General features: G+C 39.7%; 2 protein-coding genes across 5 annotated transcripts in view; one reads left to right on the top strand and one right to left on the bottom strand.

Moving 5' to 3' along the window:
- Positions 1–19,862, top strand: part of HERC3 (HECT and RLD domain containing E3 ubiquitin protein ligase 3) — a 112,082-nt gene extending 92,220 nt beyond the window's left edge. For all 4 annotated transcript variants that reach the window (XM_045473159.1, XM_045473188.1, XM_045473178.1 and 1 more), the window contains exons 24-26: positions 15,480–15,663; positions 15,901–16,003; positions 18,163–19,862. In XM_045473159.1, coding sequence (XP_045329115.1) covers positions 15,480–15,663; positions 15,901–16,003; positions 18,163–18,371 — 496 coding nt within the window. In that variant the 3' untranslated portion in view covers positions 18,372–19,862. The remainder of the gene's footprint in view (positions 1–15,479; positions 15,664–15,900; positions 16,004–18,162) is intronic.
- Positions 2,774–4,792, bottom strand: NAP1L5 (nucleosome assembly protein 1 like 5). The gene has a single exon (XM_045473202.1). It carries the CDS (start codon positions 4,673–4,675, stop codon positions 4,082–4,084), a length of 594 nt encoding a protein of 197 aa, XP_045329158.1. The 5' UTR covers positions 4,676–4,792; the 3' UTR covers positions 2,774–4,081.
- Positions 19,863–21,396: the final 1,534 nt, after the last annotated feature.

The following is a 21,396-nucleotide window of genomic DNA, read 5'->3' as shown; positions in this document are numbered from 1 at the left end:
TTCCTCCTTCATTTTTAATAAGACTTTTCAGGCATCTTTTGTGTATAAAGCTTTCTTTGTTTGCCTTTAAAATTGCTTTTTTAATGGATAATATCCCAAGGATGAAATTGAATTAGTGTATATCATTTTGAATCAGTTGATAAATGTTTTTGCTAAATTGATTTTGCTAATGAATTATATACAACTTACACGTTATCATCAGTGTATGAGAGTACTCATTTTACCTAATCCTTATAAGCACTAAGTATTCTCCTAAAAAAAAATAATAAATTATCTTGCATTTGTAAAATTTTGCATTTCTTCCACACATAGTCTACTTTACATATTCTGCACAGCTTTGATGCATTTTACTGTGAATTAATAGAAGTGGACAATATTGTGAATGTACTAAATGCCACTGAATTGTTCATTTAAATGGTTAATTTTATGTTATGTGACTTTCTCCTCAATAAAAAATGTTTGTGTACATGTTGTGTGCACGTGCAAATGTGTCTCTGTGTCTGCCTTGAGTGTTAACTCTCAGGCAGGGAGAACTGCTGTGTCATGCTTAGGATGCGACACTTTTCTGCGTAATGCTCTGAGAGACTGAATTGAATGTGTAATGCATGTTGCTTTTCTTTCTGCCAGTTATTTTGTGCTTTAGTGACAAATTTGGGCAAGTAATGGATTAAATATGGTTTCTGAGTGATAATGTTTGACCCATCTTAAAGGCAGGGTATCCTGCTAGACGTAAACATCCAAGTTTTATGGCTGTCAGAGAAACTATCAAATGAGCAGTGCAGGAAACAGAGGGTAAAGATCAACTCAGTTGGGAAGCGGTGGAAATTGACTGACATTGGTGAAAGGCATCGTAAACATCCCTGTATCCTGGGAAAGTGGCCAACAGTGGTGTGACTAGTAGCTAGAAAACCCTACAGCTAAAGTCTTACCATAAGTGGAAGAAAGACTGCTGGCCAGAGCACTCGGCTGGGAATGCGTGTATTCCAGACCTCGCTGGAGCCCTGGTCAACCTAGTGCTGCCCTCTTGGGATATGTCTTTCTGCCCCAGGCAGGGTTGCAGTATTTCCTCTTTTTAAAGTAGTCTGCTGATGTCCTGTGTGTATTTCTGTATTGGGACTAAATGATTTTCGTATGATTTGTAGGAACTCTATATTACATTAAGACTATTTTTTGTAAATTGGACTCCTGTTTGCTTTTGGAAATGTGGAGTGTTTGTGTTTAAATTTTTATAATTTATTAGTTTGTGTGTTGTCATGTCTGTTACTTCTTTTGGTCTTATATTACTAATCTCAGCCTTCCCCTGCCCAGTAATTGATAAATACATAATGTATTTTCTTCACTTAAAAAAAATTTGGGGGGGGGGACCTGTACTCTAAGGTGAAAGCTTGAATTGTTTCCATATTGCTGGTTTCCTTAGCTATTCATACAGGTGAACATTAGGTTAATTATATTAAGGTCCAGATTCAGTTTGGGTTTTGATTTGATTGTGATAAATTAAAAGTTAATTTGGGCATAATTGTCACTTTTGTGATATTCAATCTTACCATCCAAAGACCTTAACGTTTCTTTCTTTGTTTTTCCTTTTCACATAGGCTATACGTATTTTTTGTTAGAGGTTTTTATAAATATTTTGATTTCTTCTTTCTATTCTGAAAGTGTCTTTTCATTTATACTGATCATTATTAGTACCTACAGATAGTTAATGGCTTTTGTATATTTATCCAGCAGCTGGTCAATTCCTCAAACATATTCAGTATTAATAATTTTCAGCTGATTCTCTTGGGTCTTCTGTATATAATTACATGAATGCAAAAAAATTTTTCCCCAATAATTACACTCCTTATTTGTTTCATTGACTTTTTCTTTTTACTAGATGGACCTAGAAAAATATTAAACAAGTCTCTTATTTCTAGAGATAAGAAATAAATACTGAGTTTTATTAGTTTTTTTTTTTTTTTTTTTGCTTCTATTAAGATAATCTTTGACTTCTTATGTAAATATGTTATTTTGTTTTTCTCTTTTGGTTGGCCTGGCCCTAAGGATGATTAATATTACATTAAGATTTATTTAACTCTACTATTGCCATTAGCAACAGGTCAGAGCTGCCTTCCAGTCCTTAAGGTAAAGCAGTCTCATTTCGCTTCTGCATAATTTTAACCCTTAAAAGAAATGGAAGAAAATGCATTTCAGTTTTTTATTTTGGGTGTGTGTGTGGGGGGGGGGGTCTTTAATTTTAAACTATTTTTTCTTCATTCAGAATGCCCAAATGTAAAGTTGAAGTAGGCCTTTTTGTATATTTATAATATCACATTAAAAGTCTTTTATCTCTTCTGGGAGGAATTCAAAACCTGATTTTACACTGAGGAAACCAAAACGAGACAGTTTATTGAATTTCCAGTTTCTGAATTAAAAGCCACATTCTTCTCTGATGAAGAATCATAAACTTAAGAATATAATGTTGTCTATTTTCTCCCCTTTTGTACCTGGGGAGGGAAGGAGGATTGAATTTCCAATCAGTGTCTTTATCTTTCATGTAATAATAAAGCAATAATAAAATAATAATAATAGCTGAATTTCTTGAAGCACTGAGTATGTGTCAGATACTAGCCTACACTTTGTGTATTAACTGACTTTTCATAATTGTGAGGAAGGGACTGTTACTATCCCCTTTTATAGAAGGAGAAACTGAACACAGACCAACTGAATTGCCTGAGGTTCATTGCTCACAAGAGGCAGAGCTGGGATTTAATTCCAGGCAGAGTATTCTGAGTCCTTTTGTTTTTTGAAAATAGTTTTATTAACACTACAGTGGTAAACAACTTTATGCTTGTTTCTTCGTAGATCACGGAGTCACACAAAATTCAAAACCCACAAAGAAGCTAAAAGTCTTTACATTAAATGTGTCCTTCCTAAAAATCCTTAACTGTATGTCAGTCTATCCTCAAGCAGTAAAATTTGAATATGCACCATTTTTTATTTAATATGTCACATTTACATAGCAAAATAATGAAGGCACAGCTAATACAAGCAAACTTAAACCCTTCTACTTCTGAGCTGGGGGTGGGGACACACACTTGGATTGGTTCTTCAAGTATATATTTTTTCCAAACATTAGCTTCGTTGAAGAGTTCTGGTAATTTTCACAGCTACATTCTAAAAGCTACATGACAAAAGACTTCACAAGGATCAAACTACATAACACTGAATACACATGCTTTACAGAATTGGCTACATTCTACATCTTTTCAAGTAAATTAATATTTCTAGAATGCTAGGTAAAAAGGATTTAATACTTAAACATTTTGGGGTTTTTTTTTTACACCTTTGTAAATAGACACTACCAAGAAAACACATAAACATGAGACTGTAAATAACAAACACATATGTTGACAATATTATACAGGTTATACACCCTCCTTCTCAGAACCATGTTGCTTCTCTAAATTCAAATATTCAGAACATTCTTTAGAATTTGAAGTGGCAGTTTTCCAGGCCTCATTAAGCAGTCCTGTCATGATCTCCATCACAGGCTTCCTCCATTCGTCACTCTTCTCTCAAGTGTAAAGCTGATGTCTGGGTTACAAAAGCAAAGTCTTAAGATGAGAGTCTTGGGTTCTGCTTTTCCTGCACTGGAAAATGTCCAGACTAAAGAAACTGAAGAATTAAACACTGAGAACATGTTCAGTCTTGGCCTGGGTGTTCCGTGTGTAGTGTGATGGCTGTGGGATGAATAGGTTTCAAAGTGACATTCTTTACTTCACATCTACTTGACACCCTTACTAAGCCTCAGTTGCAGTCCTCACAGAAGAGATCATGAAAAACTCATTTTAAATTTAACTCGTTTTCCTCAACACCTTTTGATATATTTATTGTTTCAAAATGAAAATCAAATTTGAAACGGGCTGGCCAGGATCTGATTGCTTCAATTTAATATTAGGAATGTCAGTATTGATTTCGTTGTATTTTGGTCCCAAACCTGAGCCTTATTTTTAAGTCCACCAATATTCAAAAAAAAAAAAAAGAAAAGAAATAGGGTATTTGTTTTCGGCGTCACTCTCCTCTTCAGAATCTCTGCCCCCGCTTATTTCTTGGCGTCATCAGACACCGCAGAATGGGGACCCTCATCTTTGGCAGCGGCCGCCTCCGCAGCAGCCTCTGCCGCAGCTTCCTCCTCCTCCTCCTCCTCCTCTTCCCCCTCCTCCTCATCCTCGTACTCTTCCTCGTCGTCGTCCTCCTCCTCCCCTTCTAAGGTCCATGCACATCCCTCCATCTCACCAGTGAGCTCTTGGATCTTGGCAAGTAGGGGCTTATAGATGTCGTTATACTTTTTTTCCAGAGCCTGAAATTCCTTATCAAATTTGGCTTCTATCTTATCGCATCGTTTCTGCAGCTTTTTAAGGGCCAGGACTCGGCATTTCACCGAATTAGGCAGGCTCTCGATAAAGTCATTTTTCGGCTTTGGTGCATTCTCTGCTGGGGTCTGGGGCTCCTCGGCCGTCTGACCAGCCGCGCTGTCGGAGTCGCCAGCCGCGCTGTCAGAGTCTCCCCCCTGCGCACCGCCTTCCGCCATTACCTCCTCCGCTGCGGCCGCCTCCGCTGCCGCTGCCGCTGCCGCCGCCGCTGCCGCCGCCGCCTGGCTTGCCTCCGCAGGTCCCTGGTTTTCCGAGTCGGCCATGTTAACAGGAGAAGCTGCAGAGGTCTAGGGTGGCTCCCGCAGAGACCTGCACCCAAGCTGCACCAGAGAGATCTTGAGGATGCGGCAAGTGGCGGTGACGTCGGCCGCGGCAGTGACGTCGGCCGCGGCCCCGCCCTTTTATCGCCAGCCCTTGACTGGCTCTCTACAATCAGCTGATGGTCTTGCCCCCATACTGCGCCAGCTTCCCCCTGTTGCTACCCTGCCATCTCCTTGGCACTGCAGCTGACGTCAGAACCTGTTTCTTGGATACCCTGCCCCCAGTCTGCCCACATACCTTCCCCCCTGTTGAGCTGGGCTGGGAATGACAGCAGTACCCAAGGCCCCCTTTCAGGAATTGCTTCAGTGGCCTCAGTCTTTCTCAGTTTGCTGCTCTATCCCACTCAGGTCCTTGTATACAACTGTCAGTGTATCTGTCTTGGCCTTTGTCTGCACGACCCCACAACTGGCGTTGGTTGGGTGTCTCTGGCTTACTCTTGTGGAGTCAGCTTCGATCACCTCTCAGATTCCTATGAAGTCCTGTACAGAAAGCGAAGGCACTGTAGAACTAACTGTACCCCTCTGGGGTCCTGGGTGCATGTGTGTGTGGCGAGGGCAGTTTGCATGTCCATCTGCCCACTTAACAGCCCTTCTTGATCATTCCTCAGTTAGCGGCCTATGTATTGGTGGTAAAGTCTTCTCTCGGCTAGCTGGATCTTGGAAACCGTTTTGGAGCCATTTGGATAGGGAATCTCAGGACCGTTGGTATTCTGGAATGTGTTCTAGAAGTTCCCTCAGAAATCTTTGGCCCGTGGGCAGGAATAAAGCTGAAGGACCAAAGAAAAGCAAGGCCTTAGAAGGTGTTAGAAGCCTTAGGCCCAGGGTAAGGGCAGCATCTTATCCATGTGAATGCATGTATTAAGTACTGTGGTTTATGGGGGACACACAGACACACATGTGTACACACAGACATTGTCCCCAAGGCACTCCATAGTTGAGTATCTGCTTTGTGGTCTTGCTGGGGATTTGTATCTGAGAGCATTTTTAAAAGGTCTTAAAAAGGGAACTCTCCTTCTTTAAGAGCAAGGTGAGAGTAGTCATTTTATTTTACTTCCTTACCTTGCTTATTAGATAGACCAAAGTGATAGCTTCTTGAATAAGGATGAGGACACATATTTTAAGTATGGAAGAAGACAAATGATCCTTCTTGGTATTTCTTAGGAATAGTTTCAAATTCAGCGTTATTGGTTTAAATGCTTTTCTTTCAGTGTACTGGAACTTGCTGAAGCTCTTCCATCAAGCATATGAATGTTAGGAAATTACTCCCTAAAGTACAGTTGGTGCTATCTTGTGGTTTTTATGAATATTAAATTAGATAATAATATGTAAAGCCCTTAGTGTTGACATGTAGCAAGCACTTGATGTATTGCAGTGTTTTTTTTTTTTTACAAGTTAATTACATTCATTAATATGCAGAGATAACCTGCAATAATATTCCTTTTTAGAAAAGGACATTTTTGGGGGTGCCTGGGTGGTTCAGTCAGTTAAGCCTCCGACTTTGGCTCAGGTCATGATCTCACGGTTTGTGGGTTCGAGTCCCACATCAGGCTCTCTGCTGTCAGCGCAGAGCCCACTTTGGATCCTCTGTCTGCCCCTCTCTCCGCCCCTCCCCTGCTCCTACTCTCCCCAAAATAAAAACAAACATTAAAAAAAAAAAAAAAACAGATATTTTTGTGCCCTTCCCCAAAGAAAAGAACCTTTTACAAAAAGCCCAGTATATTCCCATTAGCAAACATCCTAGTTTTTTAAATGTATTTGTGATTCTTATTGTGTATTTTACTTTCTTATTTGTGCTTCAGATAATTTACTTTCTTCTTTTTTGTTACCATTTGTAGTGACAGGTCTTACTGTTAAGGCTAAAATTTCAGCTTAGCTGAGTTTAAATGTGATAATACATCTATATTTAGTTGGCTGACACTATACGTATTCCACGTATCACGTTATTAGTGGAAGAGAGACAATAAATTGAGAAGGCACTCAGAGACCAGAAAACGAAGGAGGCCACTCCATGCAGTTTACACAGAGTTTTATTCAGGGTAACTTACTGATGAGGGATCCGGTGGTGGGCGAGCTGCAGAGTTATTCTCCGCAAAATCCAGATGTTAGTCCCCTGATTTTATAGGGCGAGGAGACAGGTAGATGGGCATTATAGTGAGAGCAAAGGGTTCCCAAATACCTATATAAATGGCTTGCGTGCACCTGACAGCTAACCTATAACTTGTGGAACCATCTGTACATCAGGAAGGGGAAAGACCATGTTATCTCTATCAGATTCATGGGAGGCCAAAACAAGCCTCCCCCATAATTTTAAGGTATGTGTGTTAATCTCCAAGGGCCCGGAACACGTATTCCCCGAGAGTAGTCACTGAGCAAACGTGAACAAGGTGGAGGACCAAAGATGGAGTCAGTATTGTCAGCAATCCTACACATATATTCCATTTATCATCTCTTAATGGTTGCATTTACCTTGAGGTTAGGAATGCTTTCTCTCATTTTAAAGGTAAGGAACTTGGAAGCAGAAAAATAAAGTGAAATATTGTTACTGTATGTATTACTTGATTGACAGAATCAGAGGCAGAAACCAGGCCTCTGACTGTAGTGTAGAAGTTGTGACAGACTTTTTATAAAAAGCCAGAATTTTAATAAAATCCATTTGACTTCCTTGAGTTGGTTGAGACAAACAGGATGTGCTCATCTTACAGGAATTTTATTTTGCCATCTTAAAAAATCTTAAACTTTAGTGTTAAGCTAGGCTACTTTTTTCAAAAAGGTCTTTTGTTGAGATATAATTTATTATATTTTACATATAATAAAAATACAATTTAATTAATTTATGTGTAATAAAATTTGTCCTTTGCTTTGGCAGATACAGTCATGTAAACACTACACTGAGATGTAGAACAATAACATCATCCCAAAAAACTCCTTCATAGTCCTTCCCTTGTCAACCCTGCTGACCACTGATCCATCTCTAAAATTGTTTTTTTCCCAGAATGTCCTATAAATGGAATCATATGTGTGTGGACTTTTGAGTCTGGCCTTTTTCACTCACCATAATGCATTTGAGATTCATCTGTGATGTTGTGTACACTAGTCATTTTTTTCCCCTTTTTATTACTGAGTAATATTCCCATTTGGGCTGTTTCCAATGTTTTGTGATTATAAATAATGCTGCAGTGAACATAAGTTTTTACTTCTCTTGGATACATAGCTACAAGTAGAATTGCTTGGTCATATTTTAAATGTATATTTAGCTTTTTGAGAAAGTTCCACAGTGTTCCAAAGTGACTATACCATTTTGTTTTCACACATACAGTAACGTATGGGCTATAGTTATTCCAACGGCATTTGGTTGTCGTGTTTTTCCCCCTTAATCTAATAGCTGTGTATAGTATCCTAAATGATTAATGATGTTGAGTATCTTCCAATATACTTATGTGTCATTCATATGTCTTCTTTGATGAAATATCAGTTTATATCTTTTGCCCATTTTCTAAGTTGAGTTTTTTGTTTTCTTATTTTTTAATGGTTTTATATATTTTAGTTACAAGTCCTTTGTGAAATATGTGTTTTGTAAATATTTTTTCTAGTCCATGGCTTAGTCTTTTAATTTTTTTCAAAAAATAGAAATTTAAAATTTTGATAATTTTTTTTGTCTTTTATGGATTGGGCTTTTGGTGTCATGGCTAAAAGATCTTTGCCAAATCTAAGGCCACAAAGATTTGTTCCTATGTTTTTTTCCAGAAGTTTTATAACTTTCACATTTAGACTGTCATCCTTACTGATTTAGCTTTTATAGAAGTTTGAGGTATATGGATATATACCTTTTGCATGTGGATATCATGTTGATCCAGAACTATTTATTGAAAACACTGTCTGCTAAATTGCTTTTGCAAATTTGTTGAGAATTAGTTGACCATATTTGTGTGGGTATTTTTGGACTTTCTGTTGCATTGATTTATTTATGTGTCTATCTTTTTGCCAACAATACCCTTGATAACTAACTTTATAATAAGTCAAGAAATTAGGTAATGTTGAATTCTCTAACTTTGTTCTTTTTCACAGTTAATTTGGCTCTCCTAGTTTCTTTACCTTTCTATATAAATCTCAGACTCAACAAACTTTTTTGAAGAACCTTACTACCATTTGAATCCAGACTTATACAAACCATTGGCAATGGATATAGTACTTGTTCTTTAAATTTATGTATTTTAAAATGTCACCTCGTTAAGAGTTGTCTCATTTTGTGGGCTTTATGGACTCTAGTGTATAATTGAGGCTGCAGTAACACAGAATTGTGAGTAACGTAGATGAGCTATCATGTTGTGAAAACTTTATCTCAGCATATTGTAATTTCTCATGTAGCTGTCACATTGGAAATGAAAAGAATCAAGGCAGGGGAAAGGGAGGACACTTAGATGAGGTGGTTGGGAGCACAGGTCTGTATTCAGACATCTGGCTTCAATTTCTGCCCCTGCCCATGTACCAACTGTTCGTCTTGGATTCAGTTCTGAAATTGGAATAATGACAATTTACCTGAAAATTTTTGAAAATGGAAAATAATTCAAAATTTATCTCTGCGGCCTCAAGAAACTTTTTTAAAATTTATTTTTGCATATTTTTTTATTGGGACATTCTTCTACCATTAAATCCACTCAAAGAGATACACACTGAGATAGTGTGTATCTAAGAATTTATTGCAGTGATTAGTATCTAGTAAACACTCTGTAACTGTTAGTGATCATTATTAAAAGAATGTGTTGAGAGCAATACTAATTGACATACAGAGATTAGAGTATATGAGTTCGCTAGGGCTGCTATAACAAAGTACCAAAGACTGGCTTAAACAACAATTTATTATCTCAGTTCTGGAAGCTAGGAGTCCAAGAACAAGGTATTGACAGGGTTGGCTTCTTCTGAAGCTTCTCATTTTGGCTGCAGATGGCTGGCTTCTCCTTCTATCTCTTCCCATTGTCTTCCCTCTGAATATTTCTGTGTCCAGATTTCCCCTTTTTATAAGGACACCAGTCATGGTGGAGTAGGGCTCACCCTAATGCCCTTATTTTGAACTTGATTACCTCTGTAAAGATTATATATCTAAATAAGGTCATCTACTGAGGTACTGGGGTTAGAACTTCAATATATGAATTTTAGGGGGAGAAAATCCAGCTTATAACACTCCACCCTCTGGCCCTCTGAAAGTCTTGTCCTTCTCACCTATAAAATACATTTACCCCATTCCAACATCCCCCAAAATCTTAACACAATTCCAGCATCAACTCTTAAGTCCAAAGTCTCATCTGTGATGGTTAATTTTAGGTATCAAATTGACTGGGTCATGGTGTACCCAGATATTTCATGAGGTATTACTCTAGATATATGTAAGGGTGTTTGTGGATGAGGTTAACATTTGAACAGGAAACTGAGTAAAGCAGATTGCAGTCCCTGATGTGTGAGGGACTGAATAGAACAAAAAGGCTGAGTAACAGGTACTCTTCCTGCCTGATTCTGCCTTTGAACTGGGACATCAGTTTTTCCTCCCTACAGACTCTAACAGAAGCATAAACCCCTCCTGGTTCTCAAGCCTCCCTGTCTTTGGACTAGAACACAATTGGCTCTCCTGGATCTGCAGCTTACTGACTGCAGAGCCTGGGGCTTATCTGCCTCCATTTGTGTACATGTACACACACATACCTACTGGTTCTGTTTCTCTCTGGAGAACCCTGACTCATATATCAGGTAAATATTGTCTAAATCCTGAGGTAAAATTCTTCCACAGCTGTGAAATTCACAGCTGTGAAGCCAGATTCGAGTTATCTGCTTCAGTACGATGATGGGCACAGGCATGGGATGGACAGTCCCATTATAAAAGGGAGACATCAGGAGGAAAGAGGTCATAGGTCCCAAGCAAGTCCTAAACCTAGCAGGGAAAATTTCACTAGATTTTGGGGCTTGGAGAATAATCTTCTTTGGGACTATGCTGTATCCTCTGGCTCACAGGGGTGGTGGCCCTACCTTCCGTGGCCAAGAAGTTACTGGCTCTGGTTCCTTGACCTAATAAGCCCATGATGGCAGTAGTAGGCTCACTGGACTCTGATTTGCCTTTGGGGGCATTCTTCCCTTTTCTTAAAAGGTAATGCCTGTTTGCAGAGTGCGTCAGTTGGGTAGGTTCATTTCATACCAGTAGAATTCCAGAAGTCTAACAGTCTTCCTTCATTTTGTCCATCCCTGTCTCTTTGGTGCAAACTGGCAGTGTTTCTGCTCTTAAAAGTTTTTATTTTTAGTAACTTTGTTGGCTTCCCAGACAATTCACAGGGATGCAAAACACTAGAACACAATTTGGCCCAGTTCTTTGCCACTCGATAACAAGATCACCTTTCCTCCAATTTCCAATAAGCAACACATTTCCTTGTAAACTTCTCCAGAGGCATTTGAACATTCTTTTTTCTAGCCACATTGTTTATGATGTGTATTTATTTTCTGACAACAAAAGCTTTCTATACAGCTCTCCTCTTGTCTTTCTGTGCCCTCACCAGAATCTCCTTTGCTGTTTATATTTCTGTTAACTGTCTCTTCCAGGCATCTAGACATTTTCTGTCAAGTGCCTCAAAACTCTGACAGCCTTTACCCATTATCCAATTCCACAGTCATTCTACATTTTTAGATATTTGCTATTGTAATACCCCACTTCCTGGTACCAAGATTTGTATTAGGCTTCTCCAGAGAAACAGGACCAATAGGAGATATATACGTACAGATACAATGCGGGTTCACAGCTGTGGAAGAATTTTACTTCAGGGTTAATCAAACTAACTCTCACCCCTACCTAACTTAGATGATATTTACATGATCTGTTAGGTTTCTCCAGAGAAACAGAACCAGTAGGGAGTGTGTGTGTGTGTGTGTGTGTGTGTGTGTGCACGTGTACATAAATGCAGGCAGACCAGGCCCAGGATCTGCAGTCAGCAAGCTGCAGATCCAGGAGAGCCAATGGTTGTAGTTCTAGTCCAAAGGATGGCAGACTTGAAATCTAGGAAGGGCTGATGCTTCTGTTAGAGTTTGTAGGCAGGGAAAAACTGATACCCCAGCTCAAAGGGAACATATATGGATGTGTATACATGCATATATATAGAAAGAAAGACAAAAAGAGATACTGATCCTCAGGAATCTGTCACACAATTATGAGGCTGGCAAGTTGGAAATCTGCAGGGCAGACTGGCAGGCTGACCATTCTGACGGGAGTGGATGCTGCAGTCTTGAGTCAGAAGGCCGTCTGGAAGCCAGATTCCTTCTTCTTTGGAGGGTGTGGAAGACCGAAGTCTTTTAAGGCCTTCAGCTGACTGGATGAGGGCTTCCCACTTTATGGAGACTGATCTGCTTTACTCAAAGTCTCTGATGTTGTTCCTATCTAAAAAATACCTTCACAGCAACATCTTGACTGATGTTTAACTAAACAACTGGGTACCATAGCCGAGTCAAGTTGACACCTAAAATTAACCGTGATGGTCTATAAGAAAAAATCCTGTTGATGGTGCTTCTCATAGGCAGTTGTACCAGGAAAATCCTCTTTAGTTTTATCTAATGGGTTTTAGATAAGTTGTGCATTGGATGCCTGTGAGAAACTTTTAGCATCTGTGGTTAAGATGTACAATAATCTTTCTAGTTTAATGGCTTTTATTTTAAAAACTGAACATTTAACCCATTTTAAAGATGAGAAAAGAGAGGCTTAGTAGTTAGCATATACACAGCAGAGCATGTATTTGAATCCCCATCTGCCTCACTTATCCGCTGTATTATACTGTCTGTTGGTTTAGTTATGGGTGTAGATGGTGATTGTGTAAGACGTGTTTGCTTGGAGGAAATGCAGGATGTTTCAGTGTAGTGTTATGAAGTGGTATCCCACGGTGAAGGAGAAGTAGAAAGTATCTGTCTTTATAAGGTCAGATTTTTTTTAATTTTTAGAAAAAAGTTAAAATATAGAAAAGTACAAAGACTAAGATGACGAACATCTTTGTGTCCACGAACCAGAGTAAACAGAGTATGTGTTTCAGATTTTGTGATAAAACAATGACTGATGCCAGTGAGACTCCCGTACATCTTCTTGATCCCTTTCCTCTCTTTCACACCTTCTTTTCTTTTTTTCTTTTTTTAATTATTTTTTTTTAATTTTTTTTTCAATGTTTATTTTTTGGGGGACAGAGAGAGACAGAGCACGAACGGGGGAGGGGCAGAGAGAGAGGGAGACACAGAATCGGAAACAGGCTCCAGGCTCTGAGCCATCAGCCCAGAGCCTGACGCGGGGCTCGAACTCACGGACCGCGAGATCGTGACCTGGCTGAAGTCGGACGCTTAACCGACTGTGCCACCCAGGCGCCCCCACACCTTCTTTTCTTATACAGACAAAACACTTAGGAATTTGATACATTTTCTTTCATGTTTTTATATATGGGTATATTAAGACCAAAATCTTTTTCCATTAATGGTTTTATTTTATTTTTTCTTAAAATTTTTTGATGTTTTATTTTTTATATTTGAGAGAGACAGCGAGCAGGGAAGGGGCAGGGAGATGGAATCTGAAGCAGGCTCCAGATTCTGAGCTGTTAGCACAGAGCCCGACGCAGGGCTCAAATCCACAAACCGTGAGATCATGACATGAGCCAAAGTTGGATGCTTAACTGACTGAGCCACCCAGGCACCCCTAATAGTTTTATTTTTAAAAAATCATACCACATTTCTTATATATACCACATATATAATTTCATACTCATAAACAGGATTTTAAAGCCATAAGCCATAAAATAATTGCTAATATTTATTTTTTAGTAAATTGAGGATTTTTTTTTTATTTATTGCTTAATTTACACCCAGGTTAGCGTATATTGCAACAGTGATTTCAGGAGTAGATTCCTTAATGCCCCTTACCCATTTAGCCCATCCCCCCTCCCACAAGCCCTCCAGGAACCCTCTGTTTGTTCTCCATATATAAGAGCCTTTTATGTTTTGCCCTCTTCCTGTTTTTATATTATTTTTGCTTCCCTTCCCCTATGTTCATCTATTCTGTGTCTTAAAATCCTCATATGAATGAAGTCATATGATATTTGTCTTTCTCTGACTAATTTTGCTTAGCATAATACCTTCTACTTCCATCCACGTAGTTGCGAATGGTGAGATTTCATTCTTTTTGATTGCTGAGCAATACTCCATTGTGTGTATATATATATATACCATATCTTCTTTATCCACTCATCTGTTGATGGACATTTGGTCTCTTTCCATACTTTGGCTGTTGTTGACAGCGCTGCTGTAAACATTGGTGTGCATGTGCCCCTTTGAAACAGCACACCTGTATCTCTTGAATAAATACCTAGTAGTGCAGTTGCTAGGTCTATTTTTAATTTTTTGAGGAACCTCCATACTGTTTTCCCGAGTGGCTGTACCAGTTTGTATTTCCACCAGCAGTAGTAATTGCTAATATTTATAAAGCAGCCTTGGTTCTAAGAACTCTTCATGGATTAACTCATTTAATTTTTATAACAGTCCCATGAGTTTTATACTCTTACTTTTCCCATTTTACAGATGAAGGGATTGAGGCACAAAGAGATTAAATAACTTACCCATGGGTCACAGGCTGTAAGTGGCAGAGCCTCTGACTCTTATAGATAGTATTGTTGTAAACGTTAAAAAACAACTTAGTAAATGCTATCATATTGTACTTAACATTCAAAAACTTGGGTTTCACTTAAACATTGTTCTTGAGATTCCGTTCATTTTGATAAATACGGGTATAGTTAATTCCATTAGAGTGCTGTGCTTAAATGGTTTCTGTCATATGACCATACCATCTTTTTTTGTCCATTCTCATATTAGTGGATATTTAGTTTTGTGTCTTACAATTCTGTGTATTATAAGAAGATGGTGCAGTGAACATCTGTGTACTTGTGCACTCACATGAGAGTCTCTCTCGGCCACCCACCTGGTAGTAGGGTTAGCTCAGTCAAAAGGTTTTTACGTTTTCAACTTCTCTAGATATTGGTAAGTTTTTCTCCTAGATGTGTATGTCTCAATTCACAGTTTACATTCCCACTAGTGAGACACTGAATGCACACAGATGATGGCCAGACCATATATGAAAATAGAACTCTGACCTGCAATCTGCAGAAACCTGCCTAGAAAACCAATCCCTTATCTACAATTGCAGCCCAGGAAGCCAACTTGCTGTGAACCAGACTTGCAGGAAGTTAGTGTCTTAATTTGCATTTGACTGATTATTAGTCAGTTGGAACCCATTGTATAAGACAGTCCTTTCCAGAAATTACCTTTTAGAATAGGTGAGGATGCAAATATCAGATGGTTTAACTTTACTCGTTTCTGAAGAGAAAGGAAGAAGCCTAGAGTCATTATCTTAGACTTTTTTTTAAGCAGAGAGTCTTTACTTTTTTCAAACTAAATTTTAAGTAGGACCCTAATAAGCAGGATGAAATCTGGAGCTCCTTAGGTAAAATAAAGTCAGTGGTACAACTCTACCTGCCTTGCCTCCTCCCCTTCCTACCTGGCTTCCCTGCTCCCCTATCACCTGAAACTCTCGTGGAATCCTAGGGCTGGGCAGTAACCTACAGATGCCTCATGGTGCGAGAATTTGATGAAATTCCACTTTTAATCTCTCTCAACCTCTGTGTTAGAAGGTGAACTTGATAAACTCTGTAAGACTTTGGGCTAAATGTGTTCTATTTCTTTGGTCTTCTGGCAGGCAGGAATTCGTGGATGCTTATGTGAATTATGTCTTCCAAATCTCAGTTCACGAATGGTACACAGCCTTCTCCAGTGGCTTCCTAAAAGTGTGTGGTGGCAAGGTGCTCGAGCTCTTCCAGCCTTCAGAACTAAGGGCTATGATGGTGGGGAACAGCAACTACAACTGGGAAGAACTAGAAGAGGTGAGCACAAACGGCACTGTCTTTACCTCCAAGGAAGCAGCAGTGGCCTGGGTAGCTGTGCCCAGAGCATGGTCTTCCAAGTGTTCTGTGGTTGAATAGGAATCAGAGGCTTCCTGTATCTCAGGGGTTCTTTCTTAGTCTCAACTGCAAATGGTACACAAATGTATGTCCTCTATACATGTATGTCCTCTCCTTTAAGATAGGTTTTTTTTTTTTCTTTTTGTCTTTTTTGGGCAGACTGCCATCTACAAGGGTGATTACTCAGCCACACATCCCACTGTGAAACTATTTTGGGAAACATTTCATGAATTTCCATTGGAAAAGAAGAAGAAGTTTCTCTGTAAGTATCAGTAATGTTAATATGGTGTTTGTCCACACTTCAGTGTTGCATATGGTGTAGGATGATGTACTCCATAGGTTAAGGTCAACTCTTTTAAATGGAGAAGAGTAAATAAGGGAAATAATCTACACTTCTTGTCTTAATGGTATCTCAGGCAAACACAGCTTGTTACTCAGTATTTGTTGCCTAACAGGATGTGTTGAATCAAGGAAGAAAAACATTTCATTGATTTTTCCACTGCTCTAAAAATACTAGTTATTTTATATGTGATACCTTTAAATATTATTTTGATGGAATCTGATTAACTTCCCTTATCTCTCTAGACTTTTGAAGATTTTACAGTGCCCGCTGCAGATATAACTGGGGAGATATCGTTTTTAATAGTTTTATTGAGATATATAATTCACAAAGCATACAACTCACCCAATTAAAGTGTATAATTCAGTGGTTTTTAGTATATTCACAGAGTTTTGAAACTATCAATAATTTTTAGAACATGTTCATCATCTTAAGAAACCTTGAACTCTTTAATCAATCTGCATTTCTTCCCAACCTCTCACAGCACCTCCTCCCCACTGCCACCAGTCTACTTTCTGGCTCTGTGGGTGTGCCTGTTTTGGACATTACACGTACATGGAAGCCTATAATATATGGTCCTTGATCACTGGCTGGGTGGCATTTAAGAAGGGTAATATCTGGAAAGGAGAATGAAGCCGAGTTTAGGTGAACAAATTCAGCCATTCTATTTTATATTATTTGAGAGAGAAGGAGAACGAGTGGGGCAGAGGGGTGGTGAGGGGGGAGGGAGGCGGGGGGAGGAGAATCTCAGGCAAGCTCCACTCTCAGTGCAGAGCCCAATGCAGGCTTGATCCCACGACCCTGGGATCATAACCTGAGCTGAAATCAAGAGTCGGATGCTTAACCGAATGAGCCACCCGGGTGTCCCCAAATTCAGCCTTTTAAAAATAGTTGAAATCTTTGTGACTGTATATAATTGGACCAGAAATTAGCCGGTGAATAGTATAAAATTTTTATCCATATAAAACAAAACAATAGGAGGTGAAAGGTAGTCCCTTTTGCTTTATAAGAATGAGCGTATATTAATATTAATGCAGGATTTACCTCCACATTCTTATGCTTCCATGGAGTAAGGATGGAGGAAGTTGGGCTCACACAAGAATGCTTAAAAAAAGCCCTGCTTCCCCTCTGCCTAGTTACATTGGCTCTTGGGAATCAGTGGCATATAAGTCAAATAGGTTAAAGTGTATCAAGGGAGCTCATAGGGCTATAACAACCAAGAGGAGCCTGCTCATGGTCATGGAGATTTCCTTAAAAGACATTTTTCTCTTCCGGGATCATTAGACTTGTGGAAATTTTTAGTAACTACAGATTTTGGCAAGAATGTTTACATATCATAGCCTCAGGTAATAGGTTAGTTGAAAGTGCTCCTTAACCAGTGATTTGTTTCTAGTAATTTCCAGCAATTAACTCTGAGATTATGTAGTGCCAGAAAACAGAGAAAGACAGCTGCGGTTTTTTTTGTTTGTTTTGTTTTGTTTTTGCCAAGTCACAGTGTTACAAGAGTGAGATGTCTAACAATATCAGTGTCAGCTCTTCTGTTTTAAAAAAATAGGGAAAGGAGCAAACAGATCCCAAATGGATATTCATTAGCTAAGGAGGGTTATATGCACTAGACACTTGGTAAGAGGAGACCTTGAGGTCACGTAGGTTATAGTCTTCTTCCTGGTTTCCCCTAAGGTAAGCTCATCTTTTCCTATATCAGCAATTCCTTTCCTCTTGGATTCTGTGAAGGCTCATAACATTTATGAGGACATACATTTGATTGAGGCCATCTTTTATTTGAGGGCATTTTTGAGCATCTTTCAATTGGATGGATTATTTGTATCAGTATACAATCAGGGTCTGAAATTAGCCAGTGAAAAACAGAATTTTTATCCATATATAACCAAAAAACAGGATTTGAAAGGCAGTCTCTTTTGCTTTGTAAGAACAAGCATGTATCGATATGAATGCCATCCATATTGGCACATGAAAGTGTACTTCTCAGGCGATCCACAGGGTGTCACACCTTCCTCTCCTTTCTGCGGAGAGCAGCTCCTCGTGGCGCAGCTGGTAATGCCGGTTCCCTTTCTCCTCAGTGTTCCTGACGGGCAGTGATCGGATCCCCATCTATGGCATGGCAAGCCTGCAGATCGTCATCCAGTCCACAGCCAGCGGGGAGGAGTACTTGCCCGTGGCCCACACTTGCTACAATCTTCTTGATCTCCCCAAATACAGCAGCAAAGAGATCCTGAGTGCACGGCTGACCCAGGCCCTTGACAACTATGAGGGGTTCAGTTTGGCTTGAGGCTCCCCAGCTTGCCCCAGATTTCCCTCCCTTCCTCGGTGTCCACATTGAGGCCCATACAGAAAACCATGGGGAGGGAGTTCTATTTTTTTATTGTATAAGTGAGTTGGGACTTTTGAATCCTGAACCCAGTAGATGTGTTTCTGGGCTTGTGAGCAGTAAGCAACCCTTTTGAAAAATCAGGGGTTAGGGATGGGGTGAAAAATTGGCTCTTAATATGGGAGGCATTTTTGTCTTTAAACCAAATTACCTAGTAGTGTTCCTTGCACTTGTGAGTATGTTGCACTCTGCTGGATACAATGGCAGTGGAATTTTAAACTCTTACTTCCCAGATGTCTCTCTCAGCCCTGATATTTCCTCACAGTGCTTCCTGTCCTCTCTTCTCATTCCTCTGCAAGAATGATTTTGACTAATGTGTCCTTTTTCACCTGCACGTGCGGAACGTCTCCTTTCTCTGCAGACTTGGAAATGCTTCTGGCTTGTTGCAGCCCTACTGTAAGGACTAAAGGGGAAAGGACTACTTCAGAAATTCCCAATTCCAGGAAGCTGGATCTGGGTCCATTACTTTGGCTGAACTCTTGAGAATTTGTGGGAGCCTTTATGAACACATCTTGCTTTACAAGAAGTTATTGAGGGACTAGCAATCTCCCCCTGGCTCTGCCTGGACCTACTTAAAGATGTGTAGAGCAGCTTAGCGTTGCCGCTGAGCCAAATTTTGTTTTGTTGTTCAGCCAAGTACCTTCGACAATAAGGTGAGGTGATAGACCACCCCCCCACCCCTTCGGTTATCTCGCTTCTGGAGCAAGTTGCTTCTCCAAGGAAAGTAGAAATAATAAATTTCTTGTCCTCTTTCCTTATCAATTTATACCTTCTACCACTTTCTCTTTTCTTCCTCTCCTTCCCTTTTGCTCTTCATCCCATTGTTGTTATCTGACTTAATGCTCCCTTCCTCTCCTTCTAGTGGATGCATGCAGTCTATTTTTTTAATTTCTATTTAAATGGCAAAATTTCTATTTTTTTTTCCTTTTCCCTAATTGCTAACACTTAAGGACATTCTATATTATGGATCTTTATTGCATTTGAAATGTTTGTTTACAGTGGGATTTCAGGGGGGATTGTGTTTAAAGCAAATATATGTATCAAAAATAATGACATGCTCAATCTTCTTCATCATGGGATAAGAAAATTCTACATGATCAAAGAATCCATGTCAGCCTAATTTTAAATTCCTAGTCACTAGAGGAAAGACTTATTTATATAAAATGAAGTATTTATGAACCGTGATACAGCATCAAATCTCAATGAAGGATGTAGATTTTGCTTTTTTTTTTTTTTTTGGTTTTAAAAGTTATTTCAATGGCTAAATTGGTAGTTTTTTCAGTCTTTATAATACAAGAATAAAAAAGATATACAGTTATATGAAATGTTTATTTTCTATGTGTGTGCATATAGTTCAATATTATGCAATAAATTTGGTGTTTTAACTTAAAACTATTTCTTATTGTATTTGCAGAACGAGTAGCTTGCTTTCAATAGAAGAGTTATCTACTCAAATAATACAAGGTTGAATTTGGTTCCAGTTATAAGAAAGTAAAAGCAAGCACTAGGGGAATGGGAAAGAAAGCAGGGGCAGTACCCAGGATCGGGGAAGCAAGTAGCCTTATGAATGGATGGGATTTCTGAAGGTTGTGATGAGTGAAAAGGCATTTTGCATGGAGGAGAAGGCCTTAGCAAAGGCTTGAACATGGGAGCATATTTAGGGAAGGGCCAGGAACAATTTGAAGAAAGCATCAGAGGAAATAGAATGGTAAATAAGACTGAGGGGAAAGAAAGTAGCTTTCGTGCTGAGGAACCAGGCTAAACATTGGAACTTGAGTTGGTAGCCAAGCAGGATTTGTCAAAATGTTCCGAACTGTGGGGTGGGGTAGGAGGCAGTGATAGGACTTGAGCCTGGTTTTAAGAAGAAAACTGTGGATGCGGAGGGTGCATGTGGAGGAGGAGTCAGCCCTTGCCACTCTGAAAGCAGTGAGGGTGGCAGCAGAAGTAGAAGAGTGCATGGACTTCTGTTAAGTTTCTCAGGATCCACATAAGAGTGAAAACATATGGTATCTGTCTTAACAGAAGACCATGGGGGAGGGGAAGGGAAAAAAAAAAAAAAAAACAGAGAGGGAAGGAGCCAAACCATAAGAGACTCTTAAAAACTGAGAACTGAGGGTTGATGGGAGGTGGCAGGGAGGGGGTTGGGTGATGGGCATTGAGGAGGTCACCTGTTGGGATGAGCACTGGGTGTTGTATGGAAACCATATTAAAAAAAAAAAAAATGCATGGAGGGATAGTCCAAGATGGCAGCTCAGGAAGACCGTGAACTCACTGCCTGTATGGACACACCAAGCCTATACCTATCTATAGAGATAACAAGAACCCTACTCCCAATGCTGTGAATTGCAGCAGGGAGGACAGTACTAGGGACTGAGAATTGTCTGTCCTGGGGCACAGAAAAAAGCTGTGGCTTAAATGGGCAATTACAATATAAAGGAACTAACCCTCCACCAAACCATGGGATGTTGGAGAAGCTGGCAAGTGCCACTGTTTATGGCCTCTCCTCCACCAGCACAGGAAAGAGCAGTGTCTGGATGCCCTAACCACCTCACTGCCCTCAGCAAGTCCTGAGCCCCAGACCACACCAGCCCTGGCTACCCTGGTGCATCGGGAAAAAACACCACGGTTTAATGAGCAACTACAATATGAAAGAATGAGCCTTAGAGCTCTACCAAACAGTGGGGGAGCTGCAGAATACTCTTTGGAGTCTAAGAGGCAGGTGAGTACCATTGTTTACATTCTCCCTCCACCTTGATAGTGCACATAGAAGTAGGGCCAGGCCATCCCCTAAAGGAGACTGCACAAGGTGGCCCCAGTATGGCGTATACTGGGACACCCCTGGACAACACCCACCATAGAACTATAGTGGTCTCACCAAGGTGCAAAGTATCCCAGAATACCCCAGGCCTTCACCTATTTTGGCTCA

This window comes from Leopardus geoffroyi, chromosome B1 (assembly GCF_018350155.1).
Source record: "Leopardus geoffroyi isolate Oge1 chromosome B1, O.geoffroyi_Oge1_pat1.0, whole genome shotgun sequence".
NCBI lineage: Eukaryota > Metazoa > Chordata > Mammalia > Carnivora > Felidae > Leopardus > Leopardus geoffroyi.
This window is presented reverse-complemented; position numbering and strand designations above follow the sequence as displayed.

What these genes read in the sequence shown, in the direction of transcription:
- NAP1L5 (XM_045473202.1), bottom strand. Translation starts at nt 4,675, where the DNA reads ATGGCCGACTCGGAAAACCAGGGACCTGCGGAGGCAAGCCAGGCGGCG.